This window comes from Dendropsophus ebraccatus, chromosome 8 (assembly GCF_027789765.1).
Source record: "Dendropsophus ebraccatus isolate aDenEbr1 chromosome 8, aDenEbr1.pat, whole genome shotgun sequence".
NCBI classification, from domain to species: Eukaryota; Metazoa; Chordata; class Amphibia; order Anura; family Hylidae; genus Dendropsophus; species Dendropsophus ebraccatus.
Window position 1 is genome coordinate 52659273 of NC_091461.1, and position 21902 is coordinate 52681174.

At 39.4% G+C, this 21902-nt stretch overlaps 1 protein-coding gene across 1 annotated transcript in view; it reads right to left on the reverse strand.

Moving 5' to 3' along the window:
- Positions 1–2661: 2661 nt before the first annotated feature.
- The window catches only part of HTR7 (5-hydroxytryptamine receptor 7), a 133233-nt gene continuing 113992 nt past the window's right edge, over positions 2662–21902 (reverse strand). The window contains exons 2-3 of the mRNA XM_069979094.1: positions 18356–19105; positions 2662–2741 (exon numbers count right to left, since the gene is read on the reverse strand). Coding sequence (XP_069835195.1) covers positions 2681–2741; positions 18356–19105 — 811 coding nt within the window. The 3' untranslated portion in view covers positions 2662–2680. The remainder of the gene's footprint in view (positions 2742–18355; positions 19106–21902) is intronic.

A 21902-nucleotide genomic window follows, 5' to 3' on the forward strand; every position in this document is an offset into this window, starting at 1 on the left:
GGGAGCCGCGGGGGAAGAGCGTGAGGCTGCCGGATCGGGTTGCAGCGTCCAGCCGGGGGCTCCAGGAGGATATGCGGCAGCCTGGGGACGAATCCCGAACAGGCTGCCTGAGGTGACCTGGCGGAGAGGAGATGCGGCGGCGGCGGCAGGCTGATGTCCCCACAGGCGGCCGGACCAGCAGGGCCTCAGAGACAGTGAGTTGAGAGGCTGCTGGTTTGTATCCTCGGACTTCATCCTTCCCCCAGCAGCCTCACCATGTCCTGTACAGAAAGCTGGTGAGGCTGCTGGGGGAAGGATGTGAGAGCAGCGGCGGGGACAGGTGCCGGGACATTGCTGGGTGATAGCAGTGTCCCGGCACCCAAAATATTTTTTTCCCCCACCTCCCGGCGTACCCCCTCAGCCTGCGGCGCGTACCCCCTGGGGTACGCGTACCGCAGGTTGAGAAACACTGCTCTAAACAATACACTCCAAACACAATATATGGTGACAGGTGGCAGGTGTTTTACTGCTTTCAATGAGGCGCAGAGGGCAATCAACTACTGCGACAATAACTAGGACAAAATAGTCCGAACAAGTCTTCGCAAGATAATTATAACCTGCGTGACTGCCTGTCTGTGTCACTATCTGATATGCTGCTAGACAGTCTATGCAATTTTAATGGAGGAAGAAGCTGTATGCTTTCTGTGCTGTGTAGTAGCCCTGATAAGGGCTTTTATGGTCTCTACTGCCTACAATCTTCTAAAATCCTCACTATCCCTACTCCAAAATCTATCCAATTAACTACCTACACATACACTGAAGGAGGTAGTAGATACACTGCAGCCAGGGGCGTAGCTAGGATTCATGGGGCCCCATAGCAGAAAAACTGTATGGGGCCCCCCCTCCCATATATATATATATATATATATATATATATACTCGGTGATGTGGCAAAAAAAAAAATTCTCTTGTGGCCAGTGGCAGAATCCTGCGTGCAGCCACAACAGTGACTATCAGAGGAAAAAGCCAATGTCTGCTTGTTCTGTCCATCCACTGTATTTAACTATTACAGCATATTGGGAGCCTCGTGGTTATATACATAGGTGCAGGAGCAGACTACCTATTGCTTAACCCTTTATTTACTGCAGTGTGTAAGTGACCCAGTGTTCTTTTACATGCTGTAACACAAACAAAAGGTTAATGCAGAAGACAATTAGCTCTCTCCTGCTACTCCTGCACTGATAACCCCTGACTTCTGCAGGAGCTCAGAGGTCAGAGGTTATCATAGAGCTAATTGTCTTTAGCTTATAATCACCCTTTTTTGTGTTGCAGCATGTAAGAGAACACTGGGTCACTTACACACTGCAGAACATAAGGGGTTAAGCAAAAGGTCACAGGAGGCTCTTATCTTCCCTGGGCCCCCTAGCATCCGCCTTCCCTGCCTCTATGGTAGCTATGTCACTGACTGCAGCCTATTCTTCACAGTAAGCAGCAGCTGCTTGCCTGTCTGTAAGAATAAGCTGATGTGCTGGTAGCCGATTGATTCACTGATTAACCGCAGATAAATGCTGTGCTGTGTATAGCATAAAAAGGGCTTTTGGGGTCTTGCCTGCCTACTATCAGCTAAATCCTCACTGTCCCTGCTCCAATCTCTCTCTCTGACTACCTTCAAGATAGCATCTGATGACGAGCAGGAAAAGCCAAGTTCTTATACTCTGGAGGTCACATGAGTAAGCCAGCCAATGAATGTAGACTCTGTTCTCGCGTGCTCCTAAGGGCTGTCACACTCCTTATGCATAATTATTGACTAGAAAAAGGCATCAGGGCAGGTGGGAGGGGAAAACAATTTTTACTGCATTTTTGGTCGGATGCTCCATCGAAAACGAGTATTTTGAATAGTGTAGTGTTCGATTGAATACCTACTCAATCGAGTACTACTCTCTCATCTCTACTATTAAGCATAACTAGAGTTAAAGGGCTTATTCGGCATTAAAAGAAAAAACTTTTTATATGTTACTGCCTGATTTGAAATAATAACAAACAACTTATCCTCATCATCCATGCTCCCCTAGTGGCCTGCTGTGGCTTCTCTGGTTTCCCTGCTGACTGCAACCCTACCAATTCCGAGATTCTTGTTTCAGCACTGACAGTCTGTCAGTGACTCGGCTGGGACAACACCCAGCAGTTACTGGGTGAGTGGGCTGAAACAAGTCAGTCTCGGAAGTGACAGGGCTGCAGTCAGCAGGGTCACCAGAGACGCCACAGCAGGACATGAGGGAGCGCTGAGAGGTAAGTATAAGCATTTTTGCTATGTTTTCTAATAGGGCAGCAACATAGAAAAAGTTTTATAAGGCTGATATACTTTAAGTAACACCTTTTTCAGTAGATTCATGTATGATGTAATCTATGGGAGATGTACTTTAGAACTAGAAAGTTAAGTATTACCATAAATATTATACAAAATAACAATCACAATAATATAGCTGAAAACTTTATTTGGTACATAGACATTATAGATCCACAAATGAAAAAAACATTTTTATTAAATAATAACATTAAACACAAGATAGTTCTGCTTCTTCAGCCATCTGTATTAAAGATGCGTCGGGCCCCAGAATATCATTAAATAATGGAAAATATAATTTAAAGATTAAAAAGATTATGCTGCCATCAAAGAAAGGGCATAGAATATATGAAGAGATTATAAGCGTAGCCTGCTGGTAAATTGCTCTTGTAGGAGATCTTCTCGCGAACAGTTTTTTCTGAAAAACAAAATAGGACCAGTCAAAAATATTCAAAGTGTCCTCTGGTGTTCTTATATGTATACTGTAGTACCATAACACAGCAACACTGATGGATTTATAAAAGAAAAAAAATATATATTTTACTACTATGCTGTAGTCCTTCAGTTCAAGATTATAATAGCCTCTTATACTGTTGATCCCACATATAAATTGCGTGAAGCCAGAAAGAGTAAATGACCTGTAGGTAAGCACAGAAACAACAATGTTGTCATCAAAGTGGAACCGAGTACAGTAAAGTCTACCTGCTATAAGTTTAGGTAGCCATAGAGACATAACACGCAGACATGGTAATGCGCAGATTCCTAATTGGATCAGAATAGGAGTCATGCGCAGTATTGTCTTGGTGTGTTTCATCTCCATACATACCCATAAGTACCAAACAGTCAAACTGGTACAGTGTTTCTCTAAAAATAAGATCTCCCCCCCACCCCCCCACCCCCCAAAAAAAGGTCTCTCCTAATTTTGCAAACTTTTTGGAGTATGCTTGAAATTAAAGCCCCACTCCAAAAAAAAAAAAAGCCGTAATTAAAGTCAGCTGACCAGATCCCTGACACTGGGTGCCAGTGCCAGACTTGTTATGCTCCGCCCCCACCTGCTCAACACAAGCTGTAGGGAAGGCAAAAGTCGTAAGGAGATGCACAATAGGGACATTGAATATGGGGGGATTGAGGCTACAAGGGCAAACTACAAAGGGGGGAGGTATAAAGTATGGGGGCTACCTGCAGAGTGGGCAAGATCTACAGAGGGGGAGGGAGGTATACAGTATAGGGGGCCTTACTGTGGAGGGAGGATGTATACATTATGTGGCAAGAACTACAGAGGGGGAGGGAGGTATACATTAAAGGGGGGAGGGGGCTAACTGCAGAGGGAGAATGTATACAGTATGGGGGAAGAAGTGCAGAGGGGGAGGAAGTTATACAGTATTGAGGCCAAACTACAGAGGAATTTATAGTATAGGACCTTAACATACAGTATGGTAGCTTACTTTAGTATAGAGTGGGGCTACAGTATAAGGGCAGTAGAAATATGTAGAAGACGGCACTTCCGTGGCAGCGGTGCTCGAGGTGAGAAAAATGTTCAGATATTAGGAAGAGCCCGGCACTCACCAAGTAAATTATGCTTCTTTATTGTAGTGTAGCAAACATATGGTACAAGGATGCGTTTCGGCCAAGCATGGCCTTCATCAGCTTAGGGGTGTACACAATCTACAGCAGTGTTTCTCCTAAAATAAGACCTACCCTAAAAATTCGCCTTAGCCCTATCTTTAAGAGAAAAAAATAATAATATAAGACCCTGTCTTATTTTCCGAAAAACACGGCAGAAGATGGAGCAATAGACCCAGTGACTGTTAATAAGCAACATTGGCACTTTTATTGCCAGGTGCAACGACAAAAAGATTTTTAGCTGATCCAACTCTGGAGCAGACAACAAACATTCAGATTTATACCAGTCACCTTCAATGATTGGCCTTTGACCTTATTTCTCATTATTGCAAATAAACCTGTAATAGTTAAAAGGGGGTAATTAAAAGGGGTATTTTCTCTAAACTGGCATAAAATTAGGCAACAGATCAGATTCTAGCTTTCATCTTTTTAAGGTCTCTTTCAAATAAAAGTAATAATATGCTATGGGCAATGGCTTCATTGTACTGTACCTTCCCATCTAGAATTATTTAGTAAATGCACTACCTTGTGGTAGTACCCAAAAAATCAATTCATACTCACTTTCATAGACTGTGTTGTGCAATATTCAGGGAATTACCTCATCAGAGTTTGATTGTATTTTAAAGTTGCTAAATACAATTGTATTTATTTTTTAAGCAGGTGTCAGACCTGATTTTATGTATAATTAATTGAAAATAGGGATCTCCATAGCAATATTTGGAAGTGATTAAGAACAAATGATTTAATAAGCATTTAGCATAGTGATGTGCTGGTTTAATTGTCCGCCAGGACATATGTATATAATAACCTGCTACTGGCATTGGATTATGCGCCAAAGACAGATTTTTCACTTACACATAACAGCATCACATATGACTATAATTACTGTAGTTTAGGTCATTCAACTCACAGTCAGTCCAAATGATACTTAAGAGCAATAAGATGGAGAGGACTCTGATCATAGCAATTTAAGAGGGGGTGAATCAGCGCCAAAGGCACGGAGATAACACAGTGCAGCTAATAAATGTACAGCATTCTACAGAATGGGGAAGGGGGATCAGGAAGCTGGTTGAGGAAGATTAAATATTTCTTGGCTGGAATGCCCCTTTAAATCTATACTAGGGACCTCAAGTACCGTGTGCCATCATCTTTGCTCCTCTCCTGTAGTTTACTTGAACTTGTACACTTTGTACTTACATGTGTTTTAGACCTACTTATAAAATGAAATCAGCTTTACAGGTTACATATATTATGTGACCTGGATACATCTATATTTGTGATTGCTGGGCAAGGCATCATCAGACATGTACAGTAGTTGATGGGACTCACTGCAAGTAGTCAGCGATTACTACAGAGTGGTGGACAGAAATTCTATAATTCTATTTCACAATTCATTAAAGGCTGCATAGAGAAAAAAAAAAGAGCTCTGTTATAATGAGGTCAAAGTTAGTGCGTGGTTGGTGAGAGTTCATAAGTCTGCATGTTCTGGTACAATAAATTGGTGGCACTCTCTTTACTTTGAACAACCAGTTACTTTTAAGGATTAAGGTTGTAATCCCCCTTGTATTTACTAGTTAATTATGATCAATTTTAGAGATGAGCAAAGCAAATCTGGCGAAGCAAGTCTCACTGCGAACCGTGCTGTCAATTCTGTTCGTTCTCTGAAGCAAATTCATGCGGATTCATTATGAAATTCGCAAAAAACATGGTGGCCCCACATGCTGACTGGAGTCTCACTGGGCAGGAGAAAGGGATTAACTATAATCCCTAGTTCCCGTCCAATCAGCTGCAGGCCCCTCTGTGATGTCAGCACCTCCCCCTCTTCTTCTATATAAGAAGGTTAATTTCCGGAGGTGGCCAGTCGGCTGTGTACGGAGGAGAGAGCAGGATGGCAGCAGGCAGTTAGAGCAGAGCAGGGAGAGACTAACAGAGAGATATAGGGACAGAGAGGAGACAATAGGGTAGAATAAGAGGGCTGATTGTACAGTATGTCGATTGTGGGTGATTTTTTGTTGTAGCTGTCAACCAAGTGTCCAGTTTACCAAGTCCCAAGTAACTGGGACCAGGGAAGACACAGTCCATATTATTCAAGCACTGGGCACTGTAATCTCCTGTCAACTCCTATTAAGTTATACCAAATTATTGGGATTATTGAATTTAGTGTGCACATTACATAACCAGTGCTCATACTCCACTTCTACTGTGTTATAAAAATTAATTTTCATTATGAACTTAGCATGTGCCTTACAGAATCAGTGCTCGCACTGTGTTCTAACAATTTATGAAAATTTCACTTTATGCCACTCATTTACCAATGTCCACTGCTTTCCTGCGAGAAAATAGATGTTACGCCACTGTTCCACTGATGCCCAGTGCTGTACATGGCGGAAATTGGATGATTGACTGGCTGATTGACTTTATTTGTTTTAATTGTGTTTTTCCAATTTTTGACACTTGTACAAGAACATACATTAACAAATTCGTCCTTCTGTAATAGTCCCAGTATTGTAGCTACTATAGTTTGGCTGTTAATGAAATGTGTTTAAATTCAATTTGTGAATATTAATGAATTTGACCCAAAATTTGCGAACCTCACGAAACAAATTTCCAGCTGCTTCGCTAATCTCTAATCATTTTCATGGGCTATTTTTCTTTTTTTTTAAGAAAATTTGTTGCCAATCAAACGATGAGCTTTGGACATTCTCACCAGACAATCCTCCTTTTTATTAATGTCTGTAAGATTTTTCTTGGAGCATTAATCATTACATTTTCCTGTATATTGGTTGGGGTTATTGGAATGTCCTACTAAGTCTTACTATGATAAATGAATGTCATTGGAAAGCAAGCCAAGAAAATTGAGGTTTAGAAAATAGGGCCATTAATAAAGTAGGCTTGATAAAAGATGTCATGGCTATGTGAATTCAGGGACACATACTTCTCAATTTACAGTCAGTCATGTTTATCAATTATCGTAGTCTATTCACTAAAGCTCAAATGATAGGTTTCAAATACATGATTAGCCACCAAGATCCCGTGGGTCTTTGGTGAGGGTTATGACATGAGAAGTAAATTACTTTTTTAATGTATATTCCCTTTTACTTAATTCAAAGTAAAGAACATTTAGTCTGTACTGATATATGTCTATTGTCCAAAGAAGCAAAAAGTCATACGTAGGTGTACGAGATATTGTACAGAAAATGTAATTATAAGATTATATGTTAACACTGTGACCAAAGCAGTAAGAAAAAAGTTCTTAGGTACAAATAACAAGGATATTACCTCTGTACACATTGGACCAGTAGAAAGATGTACAATTTATAAAATGGGAAAAAAAAACTATAAAAAAAAAAAAAAAATATATATATATATATATATATATATATATATATATATATTAATTAGACATTAACTCTATTTAGATTTTGACATGTAACCTCTGTAACTTTCAATGGGGTTTTTCTTAAGAACAAATAGCAGTTAGATTATGCCCTATGCCTTTTATTAGCTGCAATTCAAAAATGCCGACATTGTTAGATATAGCTGTTAGATCAAGGAGACTCATGGTACCTCTAAAATATTTGTCTGTGCCTACAGAACATACAAAAAATGCTTTATTTATCCTGAACAAAGTGTCAAGTCTCAAGCCCCTTAAAGGGGTACTCCAGCTAGAATCTTTTTCTTTCAAATAAACTGGTGTCAGAAAGTTATATAGATTTGTAATTTACTTCTATTAAAACAAATCACAAGTCTTCCCATTCTTATCAGCTGCTGTATGTCCTGCAGGAAATGTTTTATTTTCATTGTGACACAGTGCTCTCTGCTGACATCTCTGGCCGAGACAGGAACTGTCCAAAGCAGGAGAGGTTTTCTATGGGGATTCATAGAAAACCAAGACAGAGTTCCTGTTTTGGCCAGAGATGTCAGCAGAGAGCATTGTGTCAGATTGGAAATAAAACAACACTTCCTGCAGGACATATAGTAGCTAACAAGTATGGGAAGACTTGAGAGTTTTTAATAATAGTAAATTAGAAATCTATATAACTTTCTGACATCAGTTGATTTGAAAGAAAAAGATTTTCGCTGGACTACCCCTTTAAGTGCTGAGGGTTGTAATATCTCCTCATTCCCCCTCCTATTTCTATCCCTGCTTGGCTGACAGTTAGCTTCCAGCAGTGTATCTCATTCCTAAATTGTGCATTGTAGATGTTGAGGAAGGTCTTGGCTTCCAGTTATCAGTCAAACAGGGACAGGAGTGGGAAGAGGAGTAAGGAAGTGTTAGCACTTAGCTCTTAAAGTGTCACTTTCATCATAATTTTTAAAACCTAAATCAAGAGTAGATGTGAAATAATGCAAGTTTGCATTTCAAATTCTTTTTTTTTTTTAGTTATCATGAAAAACACAGCACTTCTTGTGTTCTGACATTTTTTCTTTCTTTACAAAGAGTCTAGTCTCAACACAGGAAGTCCATATTTCCCAGGTCATCTGAGCACGCACAGAGAAGGCAGTGATGTGATTGATGGACACATTGAGCAGTGACTCTGTGTACTGGACGGAACCTCCCATGTTTAGTCTCTTTTTTTTCAACCATCACAAGACTAAAAATCTGCCTTGAGTAGACTGGACCTGGATTTCTGGTAAGTTCAGCTTTGTTTTACAGCATATGGCTGGGTTCACAAACAGTATTTTGCTCAGTATTTTGGTTGGCATATTGCAACCAAAACCAGGAGTAGACTGAAATGCAGAAAGGCTCTGTTCCCACACTGTTGAAATTTAGTGGATTAAATGCATTAAATGGCGGCCATCCACTAAATTTTAACAGTGTGTGAATATAGCCTTTCTGTGTTTTCAATCCACTCTTGGTTTTGGTTGCAATATGCCGACTAAAATACTGAACAAAAATACTGTGTGTGAACATAGCGTAATAACAGAAAAAATATCTCACATACACTGTTGATTTACATTTTGAATGTTATAACGAGAGTGACACTTTAAAGAGCTTGCAAGTTCTTCTTTGTATTAGAGAGCAAAGCATTTTCCTATGTTCTTTGTATAAGAGGTACTATGTATCTCCTTGCCCTAACATGTATCTAACCTGTGTATTCTGCCTTTAAAATATGTACAGAGCAATGCCCCATTGTGTTCAACGGGATTTCCACTCTGTTGTATAACAAGGAGGAATTTACATGTGTAATGCTCCGCCATTGATCCACTTTCCACCCAAAGAATGGACAATTCTTTGAGCAGATTCCACTAAAGAAATCCCATAACAGTAATCGGGGCTTTGAATTTCTGCCTTCCGCTCAAATTCTACTTAAATTTCGCTTGAATTCTGCACCTATTCCACCAGAGCTGAAGAAGAGGAAGTTTCAAGCAGAAACATTTCCTCTTCAATTCCTCACCTATTCCTCACCTAAAGCCAAAAAACACACATAAATATTATATTACATGGGTCCATGTATCCACATTGTACAAAACAAATGTGGTGTGTAGGATCAATATATGACCTTAGATTCTAATGTATCACCATCTTCAGAAATACACTACCCCTTTGGACTTACATATGAATAAATCAAAGATAATAAACTTGTCACTAGTGCTGAGTGCTCATAACTCAATTCAAGCATTTTTCATTGCCCGAGTGTGTGCCCGACTCGAGTAACGAACCACATTGAAAACAATAGGAGACTTGGGCATTTAGACAGTTGTCCCCTGCTCAGCAGAGCAGATGGTACCTGGTTATCCTGAAATCTTATAAAGGGAGAGGGTTGAAGTGAGAGGTCAGGTCGTCTGGTAACCGTGTTAGTAATTATACTGGGATTGTTTATACCTGGATAGCGGTACATTGTATACTATATGCGCATGTAGGACAGGTTAATAGAGTAGTGGCAGCAGGGGTAGTATGGATTGTTCTCCCTGAATGCATATTATACACTTCTTTCCCTGACTTAGTTTTACATGTGTTAGATGAGGATTTGCTCAGTGCCCAGCATACATTCACCTGTGATCCAATAAACATATTTATCCATGTGATTATAATAGGACTTTTAAATAAATATTACATCATTTTGTCCAGCATTTTCTGAAGTGGATAGGTGTTATAGTTCTGTCTAGTCTAAGTTTAGACCAACTATTAGTTGGTTTACTTTAGACAAAATATTGATGCACATTGATGCACATAGCATCAAATATAATCCACACCCCTTTTCACCTACATTACACTCCTTTTCTCATAGGCCACACCCCTTTATATTATTGCTTATATCTGGGCCCTGAAATGTGATATTTATGTGATATTTTTTTTGGTCTAATTTCTAGATGTCATGCTCAGGCATCCACATACTTTGGCCACATAGTAAAGTATAAAACGCTACACTAGTGATAATACTTGTATTATATATATATATATATATATATATATATATATATATATATATATATATATAAATAATGCATGTTAGCACACTGAAAATGTATTTATTCAGGGTTTAGCATAGATTAAATGCCCAGGAAGGAAAACAGAATATGTGTTGCAAATTCTTTGTTCAGCCATTTGGATATAGCACACGACCATTCCTAAATTGTGAGCAATAGATGTAAGTGTTCTGATCATAGGTGAACTCTAACAAAATGCTGTGACATTCAGAAATGTGAAAAGATCGGGTAATTGTCAATTCCTCATGCTTAAGTATGCCAGGTCAAATGCATTATTCAGCAGAAGTTAACCATTCCCTATGACATTGTCATTTGTTACTTGTTAAACTGGCCTTTCAGCATGACAAGTTGTCTCTTATGACAGTTTCTAGGAGATGCATCTGTTTCATCAGTAAATGCTGTGGATTCATTGAAGTATTGTATTGCTTCATCCCTTTATTTATTCACTCATCCATCCATGTATCATCCATCCATTTCTTATAAGCAATAGGAATTTAGACTTTTTCTTAGCAATATGTTGTGTAAGTGTGATTTGCATTTAAAGGAAAACTATCAGCAAGTTAGAAGAATCTAAGCTGCTTATATGACCTTATAGTGCACTGAGGATGAAGGTAAGTTTCTTAACTTCATCCTCAGCAGCCTATTAGTGATATTAGCATTTTAATCCATATGCTAATTGGGTATTTTGCTACTCTGGAGTGGGACTACAACCCCCCAGTGCACTGATCCGCCCCAGCCCCCCTTCTAATGAATATCAGCAAAGTGGGCTGGCCTGGGCAGATTGGTGCACTGTTAGCAGTAGTCTCACCCCCAGTGCACCAAAACACCTAACTAGCATATGGATTAAAATGCTAATATCACCTAATTATCGCTGAGGATGAAGATAAGAAACTTATCCTCAATGTCCTGTGTGCTCTAGGGACCTATCAGCAGTTTAGAGTCCAAAGTAGGAAAAATGAGGTCATGTTTTTGGATGGGGTTTATTTGATGGTCTGGCATGTTCACATATTCTAAAAATTTGCTCAAAGTGTTTCTGTCATTTGCAGTAACTTTTGAGATATCCACATAAATTAAGTTACTGATAGCACTGATTCTCACTCCTGAGATTCCCTGCGATCCCAATATATAGCCAAGGGGGAATGCATGGAAATGCACTTCTCTGCCCGGCTGTCAATCAAGTTTGACTCGTTTGCTTTATTAGAGGCTATGGTGTGAATTAATTGGATGTCTCTGCTAGACAGGAACACTGCTCTGCACTCTCCCGGCTGTATCTCAGGATCACAGAGGGTCTCAGGAGGAAGACCTGGTGTGACCTGTAACTTTTAACATATCCAAAGACATGTGAAAAAGGTATAGCAAATGAAAGTAACACTTTAAAGTGGGTTTGCCATTTGTCAACTAAAATTCTCATTGAAGCTTTTTCATTCTTAAAGCGACTCTGTACTCACAATCTGACCTCGCCAATCCACTAGCTGCTTTTAAAGCAAGATCTGTCCTGGGGTCCGTTCAGCAGATGATGCAGTTGTTGTCCTAAAAAAAATCTTTTAAACTTGCAGCCCTGTGTCAAATTGCCGTGGCCTAGAGTGTCTATGCCCTAGGCTGGCACCACCCCTCTGTCCTTCCTCCCCGCCCTCGTCATCATTAGGAATGCCCCTAAAATAATTTCTCCTATTCATCACCTGTGTGAGCACATGTGCTGGATCATTAAGGCAACTATGCACTGTTCAGACAGGTGATGAATAGAAAAAATCCTGCCCTGGAGCATTCCTAGTGATGAAGAGGCCAGGAGGAGGGACAGAGGGGTGTTGCAATCCTAGGGCATACACACTCTAGGCCACGCCAATTTAACGCAGGGCTGCAAGACAAAAACTGCATGATCTGTTTAATGGACCCCAGGACAGATCTTGGATTAAAAGCAGCCATCTGACGGTACAAGCGGTTTGGTGGGTTCAGATTGTAGGTACAGAGCCACTTTAAGTGATGGCTATCCTAGAGATATGACGGTCAAAGCCCTATAACTATGGCTGCATGTATGCCATTAGAAATACATACAAGTCGCAAAGTCACTTTTTATTTATTTTATTGGCTGAAAGATTAATTCTGAATTATGCTGGACTTTTAAGACCAGAGAGGAGAGTATTATTGGAGCTTTTATACATATTTCAAACTATTCAGTTAAGTCCCATCTGGAGCTTAACAGACGCCTAGTGCAAATGAAACCAGCAGATTTTTGATCATGTCTTCAAAGCAATTAATTATATGAATGAAGAAAACAATTAACATGTACAAAAACTAAGATTTCCTACCAATAATAATTCTCATAATAGAATCTGAACAATGTTATCCTGTAAAGTAAAGAAATAAGAAGAAAATATACAAAATTGGATCTAGAAAATTTGGATGATGGTACCCAGGTCTAAAGGGTAATCTGGAGATGAAGGATGATACTGCATTTTGGTCTGTAGATGTCATTCTATGCTCTTCTTTGCACATGCTCACATGCACATGCACATGCTTATGAAGGTGTATGTTTAGGGTTAATTGTCTATGTGACTTAGCACATGTTGTTCTGTCCGCCACCTGCTTGGGATTTGATTTGTCAGGTCATTGCTGGGTTGGCCAATCCCAGGTCAAAGGTCACCAGCACAAGATACTTTCTAATCTATCCAGCCTATCAAAGCCCGGACTCCTGACTCCTATGATTCTGTCCAATCCCATCTTTAGCTTCCTGACCACCAATAGGAGCTTACCCCTGAACTATAAAGAGGGAGTGTAGATAGTTCAGGGTTAGTCTATGTTCCCCTGTTGCTGATTTCTGCCAGTGTGTCCAGCTAGGGCCAAAGAGTGTTGTACATGGGGCCTTATGCTACGTTCCTCAGGTGTGTGAGTTTTGATTCCAGTTCCTGTCTGTCCAGCTATGGCCAGATAAATAAAATCCTGGATGTGACTGCTGCTGGCCAGGGATTCAAGGCCTGTCCACGCTGAGTGGGTTATCCAAGTCTTCTGTGTCCTGCATGTGCACAGAGGTACTACTACAGTCAAGACAGTGGGTGGGGAAGTGCCTCCCGCCTGTTTGCCTCACAGCAACTTTCCTAGATCTAAGGTGAAAGGCCAAAGATGGGCTCCTCCCAGTTGTGCAAGCCCGTACTACTGGATCTGCTGCTCCGCGTTCTCTTTCAGCATTGATGGATTATTAATTGGCATAAGTATGGCTATTCTCTCTCTATCAGCAGGTCTCTTCTAGGTTGTCCACCCAGCCACTAGTCAAGTCTATCCTAAAGCCCCTTTACTAAAAGACTGTTACATGTATCAACATATTTTAAGTATCTAAACAGTATCTAGGGTATCTAACCAAGTATTTCAATTATTGTAAAATGGCAACTGACAGACCAAGTTTCAAGCTAAATTTACCTTGTGAACAAGGTTCTTGTATTGCCTGTGCTGTATCTTTAAGAGACTGTTCAGTAAAAGTTATCTGTTCCGCAAATACTGTACCTCTGACTTGGGCTTAAGTCTTGCACATGACTTGCAAATAAATTTCATGCAGCACTGTGTTCAACTTTTTTAATATGTTACAGTTTTGAATTTGGTCTCGGAATATGTTTCCAAGTGCCTGTTCTTCCACAGTTCCAATCTCCTGCGCAAGACCTAGCACTATTTAATTCTATGGCACTGGGTCTTGTGCTGGAAATGGGAGCCATGGAGAAGTCTCCTAATGCATATTAGTAGAACAGGTACAGGAACAGGTACTTGAAAAGATATTCTGGTGGCAAATTCAATATGGAAAAATATCATGGACAATTATTTTTCAATAACAACTTGAGGTACACTTTGAGTTTACCCGTTTTTAATATAGACCATGAAGCAGGGACATCCCCAAACCAATGTGATAAATTAAAAGGGGTATTCCGCTCAGGTAAAATGTTAAATCATCACCCTCCTGAAGACTAACAATTTGTTCCATACTTGATATTATCTTTTTATTCTCCTTCCTCCAGTTCTTAGCTTGCTGCTTTCTGCTGAAGACACAAAAACTGTGTGTGAGATGCTCTCTCCATCTCCACTTTGAACCCCCTTCTCCCCCCTCCCTTCTAAGACAGCTCATGTAAACACATGTAAACAGCTCCCTGGCCAGCTGTATCTGCCCTCTGTAATGCAGGAAGGGTTACTCCCAGTGGGGTCACCAGCAACTGGACCTCAGATTAACCCTTATTGCATTACAGAGGTCAAATACAGCCGACTGGGTAGATTTTTCAATGTATTAACATGAGTCGTCTTAGAAGGGAGGGGAGAGGGGGAGACTGAGAACGCTTGTACACAATTTTTTATGTCTTTAGCAGAAATCAGCAGCTCAGAACTGAAGGAAGGAGACTGAAAAGATAATAACATGTATGGAACAAATTGTTAGTCTTAAGGATGGGAAATGATACAATATGCATTTTAACTGAGTGAAATACCCCTTTATCATACAATGTGTCTGTAGGTTAAAAACTGTATCATCATAGCACAGTCAATAGGATGCAGGGCTAACAGGAGTCATTATGTAAAGTTGTCTTTCTTGTACTGCAGTTATGCATGATCTAAGAATTATTATGAACAGTCAGTTAACAGCCTGACGCTGAGGCATTTTACCCATTTGAACTTCATTTCACTGTTAGAACAATATTTTTTATAGATTTTTATTTTTTCTAAAATTTTATTTTTGAAACAATCATTTTTTGTGATTTTTTGGGTCATACTATTAAGTATCGCATTTTTATTTTAGAATTTAATAAAGTATCCTTTTTAAAGTAAAGTAATATTGCTGTTTTCAGTCCAGCCTTTAAGCCTGGACTGGACAGACAGGACCACAGTAAAATCATTTGTTAGTAGAAATAAGCAACAGTGTTTTTTTTCCTTCAACTCTGAATTCAATATCTGGATATTTACTAGAAACTCAGACAACCCAAAATGACAGCATCAGGAAGAGCTGTAAAGTAATACCTAAATTTTGACTTAATACCTCGGCATTTGACTTTGGAGAAGTTAGATACATCCCTAGGGAGTCCTGGAAAACATGGATATAGCCATAGGCCATATCAATGTTTTTCTGGCGGCATCCAACTTCTCAAGTCAAATGAAGAGCATTTGGAGTCGGATTAACCAGAACATTTGGCAAGTTCGCTCATCACTAATACCAACCCATCAGAGCTAAGCATTATGTTATGTTACATAACACATTTTTCGGAACATACCATGGATTTTCAGTGTACTTTTTGCAGTATTGCCTGAGGATTTGAAAATGAATTAGCATTACTCAATACGACTAAGGCAAGTTAAGGCCACCCCACAGATTTGATGTCAAAGAATGATATGACCATAATTTAATCCCAATATGAATACAGTAGCTACAGAACTCTCCAAAAATATGCGGCATATTTAAGAAATGGACAAATCATATGTTGTGGTTTGAAGTCAACTTCTAGCCAGAAATGGAAAACAATATTTTTTTTTATTCAAAGAGGGGGAATTTATCAAGACTGTTGTATTTATATTCTAGTCCTAAATAACAAACCACCCCTATCACCCATGTGAGATTTATTCAAGAAATCCTGCACATAGAATATATGTTCTGGAATAGAGTTTAACTCCAATTTTCATCTAGCAAGTGTACATGATGATAAAATGATCCCAGGAAAAGAACATGGCCCGTCTGTGACATACTGCTCCCTCTTCCTGTCCATTTGCTGAGCCAGACATTTATTTTTTATTTATTTTTTACCAAAGATCAGGTAAGAGATGTGGTGAGGGTTTAAATTTGGTGTGCCCTCTCTAGCTGAAATGGCTATGTAAGCCACAACACACTATACTAGATTATCTGTTGCTTTTTGCATGATACTAACAATCTAGAAAAATGTCTAAAAAGAAAATTGAGATCTTAGGGGTTGTGTATTTTTCAGACAAAACAGATGTGTCCACCTTTACCTTTCCTTTTCCTTTAAGGAGAAGTCTGGCGAAAATTTTTATTTAAGTATTGTATTGCCCCCAAAAAATTATACAAATCCCCAATATACACTTATTACGGGAAATGCTTATAAGGTGCTTTTTTCCCTGCACTTACTACTGCATCAAGGCTTTACTTCCTGGATAACATGGTGATGTCACGACCCGACTCCCAGAGTGGTTGTGGTTGCTGGAGAGGATGATGGCAGGGGGTACTGAGGGACACAGGGCACTGGAGGAATACTGAGCATACCCCTGCCATCATCCTCTCCAGCAGCCACAGCCCGCACAGCTCTGGGAGTAAGGTCTTAACATCCCCATTTTATCCAGGAAGTGAAGCCTTGATGAAGTAGTAAGTGCAGGGAAAAAGCACTTTATAAGCATTTTCCGTAATAAGTGTACATTGGGGATTTGTATAACTTTTGGGGATCAATACAATACTTAAATAAAATCTTAATCCGGACTTCTCCTTTAAGGATCTCAATTTCTTATAATACAAATTCAACCAAATTGTCAAGAAGCTGCAAGCCATATGACAACCACTGGGGTCCAGATACAGACACATAGCATATACTGTACGTGCCCAACACAAAATAAGGAAATCATGTTTTTGTTCTAAGCTAGTCATCTCTTGATGTGCTGCTGCCAATTTTTGGAAATTGATTATTTTTCAAATTTGTTATATAATAATACTAATTAAATGTTTGGGGCACTAAGACTGATACTTTACCCCTCTGTGCAACAATCTGCTCGCTACTCTTTTATAAATATTAATGCAGCACTCTTCAGTGCAGGGCCATTTCTGTCATGAAGCAAAATAAATTGATTGCTCAGAGCGGCAGCTTTGTAGAGTTTCTGAAGGGCAGCATGATTTATATAATGACCATAAGTTATACTGTCTGCTACACACTACTGACTTCATTGACCCCATGACATGCAATTGATAGATGCACACAGATATAGAATGCAAGAAAGTCAGCACTGTAAACAATTTGCAGGTATCGTTATATGTTTCACACATCACTACATTACAGATGATTACTAACCCTTTACATGGAGCACAAGGTGTAATGGTAGTATGACCATGAATAAGATCACTAGTAGTCACAATGCATTGACTCTTGTATATGTCAGGTGCTTTTGTTCTTAGAGAAGCAATAGATTGAGAATTGGTTATACACTGGTGGAATTGGAAGCTTTAAAACTTTTTTGTCTTGGGGGGGGTGAAGGGGCGGTGTGGTCACTGGGGGGTAAGTTTATGAAACTTATGTAGATTCACCTCTTCTCCCTGGGGTAAGCCTGTCATGTCCCCCACTTGCCCGATGGAGCCTCCTCCAGCGTCTAATTTATTATGATCTACACCAGGTGTAAATCATGATTCGAATGTACATTTGAATGTTGCGCTGTGCTGGCTGAATTCACTGAAGAGGCGTACGCCTCTTAGTAAATTCTGCTGGGGAAAAGAGTGTGAGGTCTCATCTAAGACCGGCATACAAGTACGCTGGTCTTGATAAATCCCCCTGTGTGTCTGTGTGTCTGTGTGTGGGGGGTGGGAATGGTGCTGAAAATCCAGGTTTAGTCTCAGGCAGCAGAAAACCTAGAATCGGTTCTGCTTCACAGATGTTACCCCAACTGCTCAAAACTCCTGAACGCTGGGTGAGTAGGCAGCAGGGGGACAGTTGGATCGGTACACGGAGGGATAAAGCACCAACCCCCTAACTAGCAGTAAGCCTCCTTATTAGCATACTGTATTTATAAGATGTAAAGATTTCCCAAAAATGGCCTAGTGGAGGGGCATAATATTTGTTTGAACATGTTGTTAGTTTCCCAATAGATTTTAAATAGGGATTGTGTACAAAAAAATGTAATTACAAATTAAATCTGGCTGCTCCTGTCTTTTAGTGCATACACTAGAAATCTTGGTCGTCCATATATTTTTATGATATAGTGTACTTTGCAAAAAGTAATACAGAATGTGACCAGTTGTATCCTTACAAGGTATGATCAGGCCTTTCTGCAAGTTTCAAAGCCTCATGCATCCCTGCAGCTGACAGCTTCCTGTTGATATTTCTGTACCTGCATTGTAACAGATTTCGATAGGTTGTCCTCAGGTCTCTGTTAAAAAAGGCATAAATAAAAGGATTGATCAGAGAGTTTGCATATCCCAACCATAAAAATGTCCTTTCCATCCACAAAGGAATACAGCTGCACTCTGTGCCACAGATAAATGGTCTTGCAGTTGAAAGTATAAAAAAAGGTAGCCAGCATACAGTGAAAGCCCCAACGACAATCCCAAGGGTGGTAGCTGCTTTCTGTTCTCTTTTAAAAATGGAAATGTTTTTTCTGTCATTTCTCAGTAATTTTGACAGATTTGTACAATCTTCTGATTCTTTGTGTATTTTTACAACTCCATTTGCCGAAATAATTCCTTCGTTTTCTTCTGATCTCGGGAACCCGGTAAACTTGTGTTTGGCTGCACTCCGCTTAGCAGCTTTGAATATTCTATAGTACATGAACAGCATGACCGACATAGGGATGTAAAAGGCAACAGCTGTAGAATAAATTGTGTAGCCAAAATCTTGACTAATTAAGCAAACTTTGTTATCATTTACATTCTGAGCCCATCCGAAGAGAGGAGGTAATGTGATTGAGGCAGACAGGAGCCAGACACAAAGGATCATTTTTGCCATACATTTTCCATTTTGTCTCACTGGGTATGTCAGGGGTCGAGTGATTCCAAGATACCTGAAAGTAAGCATGACAGTGTTAAGTGGGCACAAGGCTTATAAATATTTTGCATTGTGGTTGACAAAAACAAGTTGTGACATGAAAATGATGCAAACACCTCTGGAATGCGACTGGGAAAGCAGGGAAGCAGTATTAAACCATCATCACAGGTAGCGATATTAGCAGTCCCCGCCAGTAATACTGCTCCCTGTAAAAGTTAATATTTGATTAAAACAACAAATTTTCATTTTCATGTTGCTATTTTTTTTTACAAAACTGAAATGAAATAATGCTGTTTCAATTAAATATACTGTTAATAAATTTTATATATATATATATATATATATATATATATATATATATATATTTTTTTTTTTTTTTTTTTTTTACGGTATATTTAAAACAGCTTTTTTTCGTTTTAGTTTTGCTATTGTAAACGAAAAATATCAATATTAGAACGAAAAATTGCTATTTTAATTAAATATAGACTATAACAGGGAGCGGTATTAATGTCAGTAAACCGCTAATCCCGCTAAATACTGCTCCCTGTGACAGTTTCTGTTTAATTAAAATAGCAAATTTTCGTTCTACTATTGATATTTTTTGTTTGCAATAGCAAAATTACAGCAAAAGTTTGCCATTTAAATTAAATATACAATTAATTAATTTCCTGCAATAATGGAATAGACGGGAAAGGGATCCCGTCTATTCTATTATAGTCCCCAACAGGCTAGAAGTTCATTTAGATTAAAAATTTTTATCAGATACTCGATCGAAAACGAACCTTTTGAATAGTGCAATACTCGATCAAAAAGCTACTTGATTGTACTGCTCGCTCATCTCTAGTAGACAGTTTACAACTTCCCAATGCAACCAAACTAGCTCCAATAATTTTTTTCTCCAGTGTTGCTAAAGGGGTTGAAAGACCTTGGTGGTGTATGGTTAGGTCATGCCACCAATGTTCAATCAATGAGTCTCCATGCTTCTCCCTGAAAAAATAGAACTGCTTACAGCGCTTTTCCATTTAGCAATCTGTAAAGGTCACAGCGGTCAGACCAATTTATGATTGGTGTCAAATGCTAGCCAGCCATGTGTCACCAATGTCTTTGATGAGTCAATACCTTGAAAACAACTTTATTGTACTTAAAAGCTTCTGAAACTTCAATATGCTTGTAATTTTCCTGTGGATTAAATGTAATTATTCTTTATGGAACATTTTATAAATACTTAAGTGACCTAATAAATATTCATGTTCAAAGTGATCACAACGTCTATTCAACCAGATATTTTTGATTGCTGAGAGTAGCTAGGGTGTTGTATAGTCATTTCCCCTGGTGATTTCAAAGGTTGATATACACAATAAAAGTAGGAACATGCTAACATTTGCTCATTTCCTCACAGCTGACAAGCATAACATTGGCTAATTCATCAAAGTCATGTCTGAATAAAATGCTCATTACCATGCACATTCTCTCTTCTGTTTCTACCTGGCATGATGACAGTAGGGAGCCAAGGGAACAAGGAAAATATTACTAGATACTGAATATATAGGAATAAGGCCAACAATTGAGGGCACAGAAGAAAGAATAGGAACATGACTTTCATAATGCAAACGTTTAATATGCGGTGTTCACAGCTGATTTTGGAGAACAACATTTGTGTCTATAAGTAAAATTTCTAAATAACAATTTTCTTTACTATTAAGATATAATTAATTTACAGTACTTGTAAGTTTAGGGATTACTATTATAGACACTTATATTCTACCTATAAGATAGAGAATAAGGGGGACATTTATGAAAGGCCCGCCCGAGGCGTACGCCAGGGAGAAGGTGCAGATTCGCCCCTTCTCCCTGGCGTACGCCTGCCGTATGCCCCACTTGCCCAATGGGCGGGCTGGGGGAGCTTGGGGTGTGTGTGTTACGAGGTAGGAAGGGGGCGTGGCCTCCTCCCGTGCCTCATTTATCATGATTTACGCCTGTGAGCATTATGATCCTGCTGGAAGGAGGTGTAGACTTATTACGTTGGGCGCAGGTTCGGACGCCCAGCCGGCTGGATTCACTAAGAGGCGTGCTCCTCTTAGTGAATACTGCCAGAGGACCCCTCTAACCACTGGGACCCCTTGTAATCATGAGAAAGGGATTCCTGAATGGGATACAACCCCTGTAGAGACTGCAATTCATTCAATTCCATTTTAAAAGACTGCCTATTACATTTGAAAATTATATAGCAATTGGCCAGAATTAGGCTCTTCGATGCAAGTGACAATCTGGGAAACAGGAACAAAGGACAAGTGAAGCCCTGACCCTTGCACCCACCTCACTGTCCGTTCCTTTTGGGGTGATCGGCACTTTAGCAGGCCGGCCCCAACCAGAAGACTGATCATTGTACTAATATAAGTGGTACACAAGACAAAGACAGAACAAAACAAACACAATAATCTCAGGGTCAACAAGCCAGGTTAGGAACTATCAGTCGTCAGGGAACAAAATCAGAAGTCAGTGGAATAGTCGGGAATAGGGATGAGCGAACTTTTGAAAAGTTCGGTTCGGTTCGATCCGGCGAACTTTCGTGAAGTTCGGATTGGTCCGAACCGAACCGAAAACGAACCTTGCTCTAACGGCTGAATAATTGCAGCTACAATAGTGGAAGTGTGATAGGGTATAGTTTTGTTTGGTTGCAGTTGATATTACAATGAAATAAGTGGGGGAAAAAAAAAGTGCAAAAATAATGAGAAAAAAAAAATAATTATAGAAATAATAATAAAATATAGTAAATAAAAGTGCCAAAATAGTGACAAAAAATATTGAAAAAA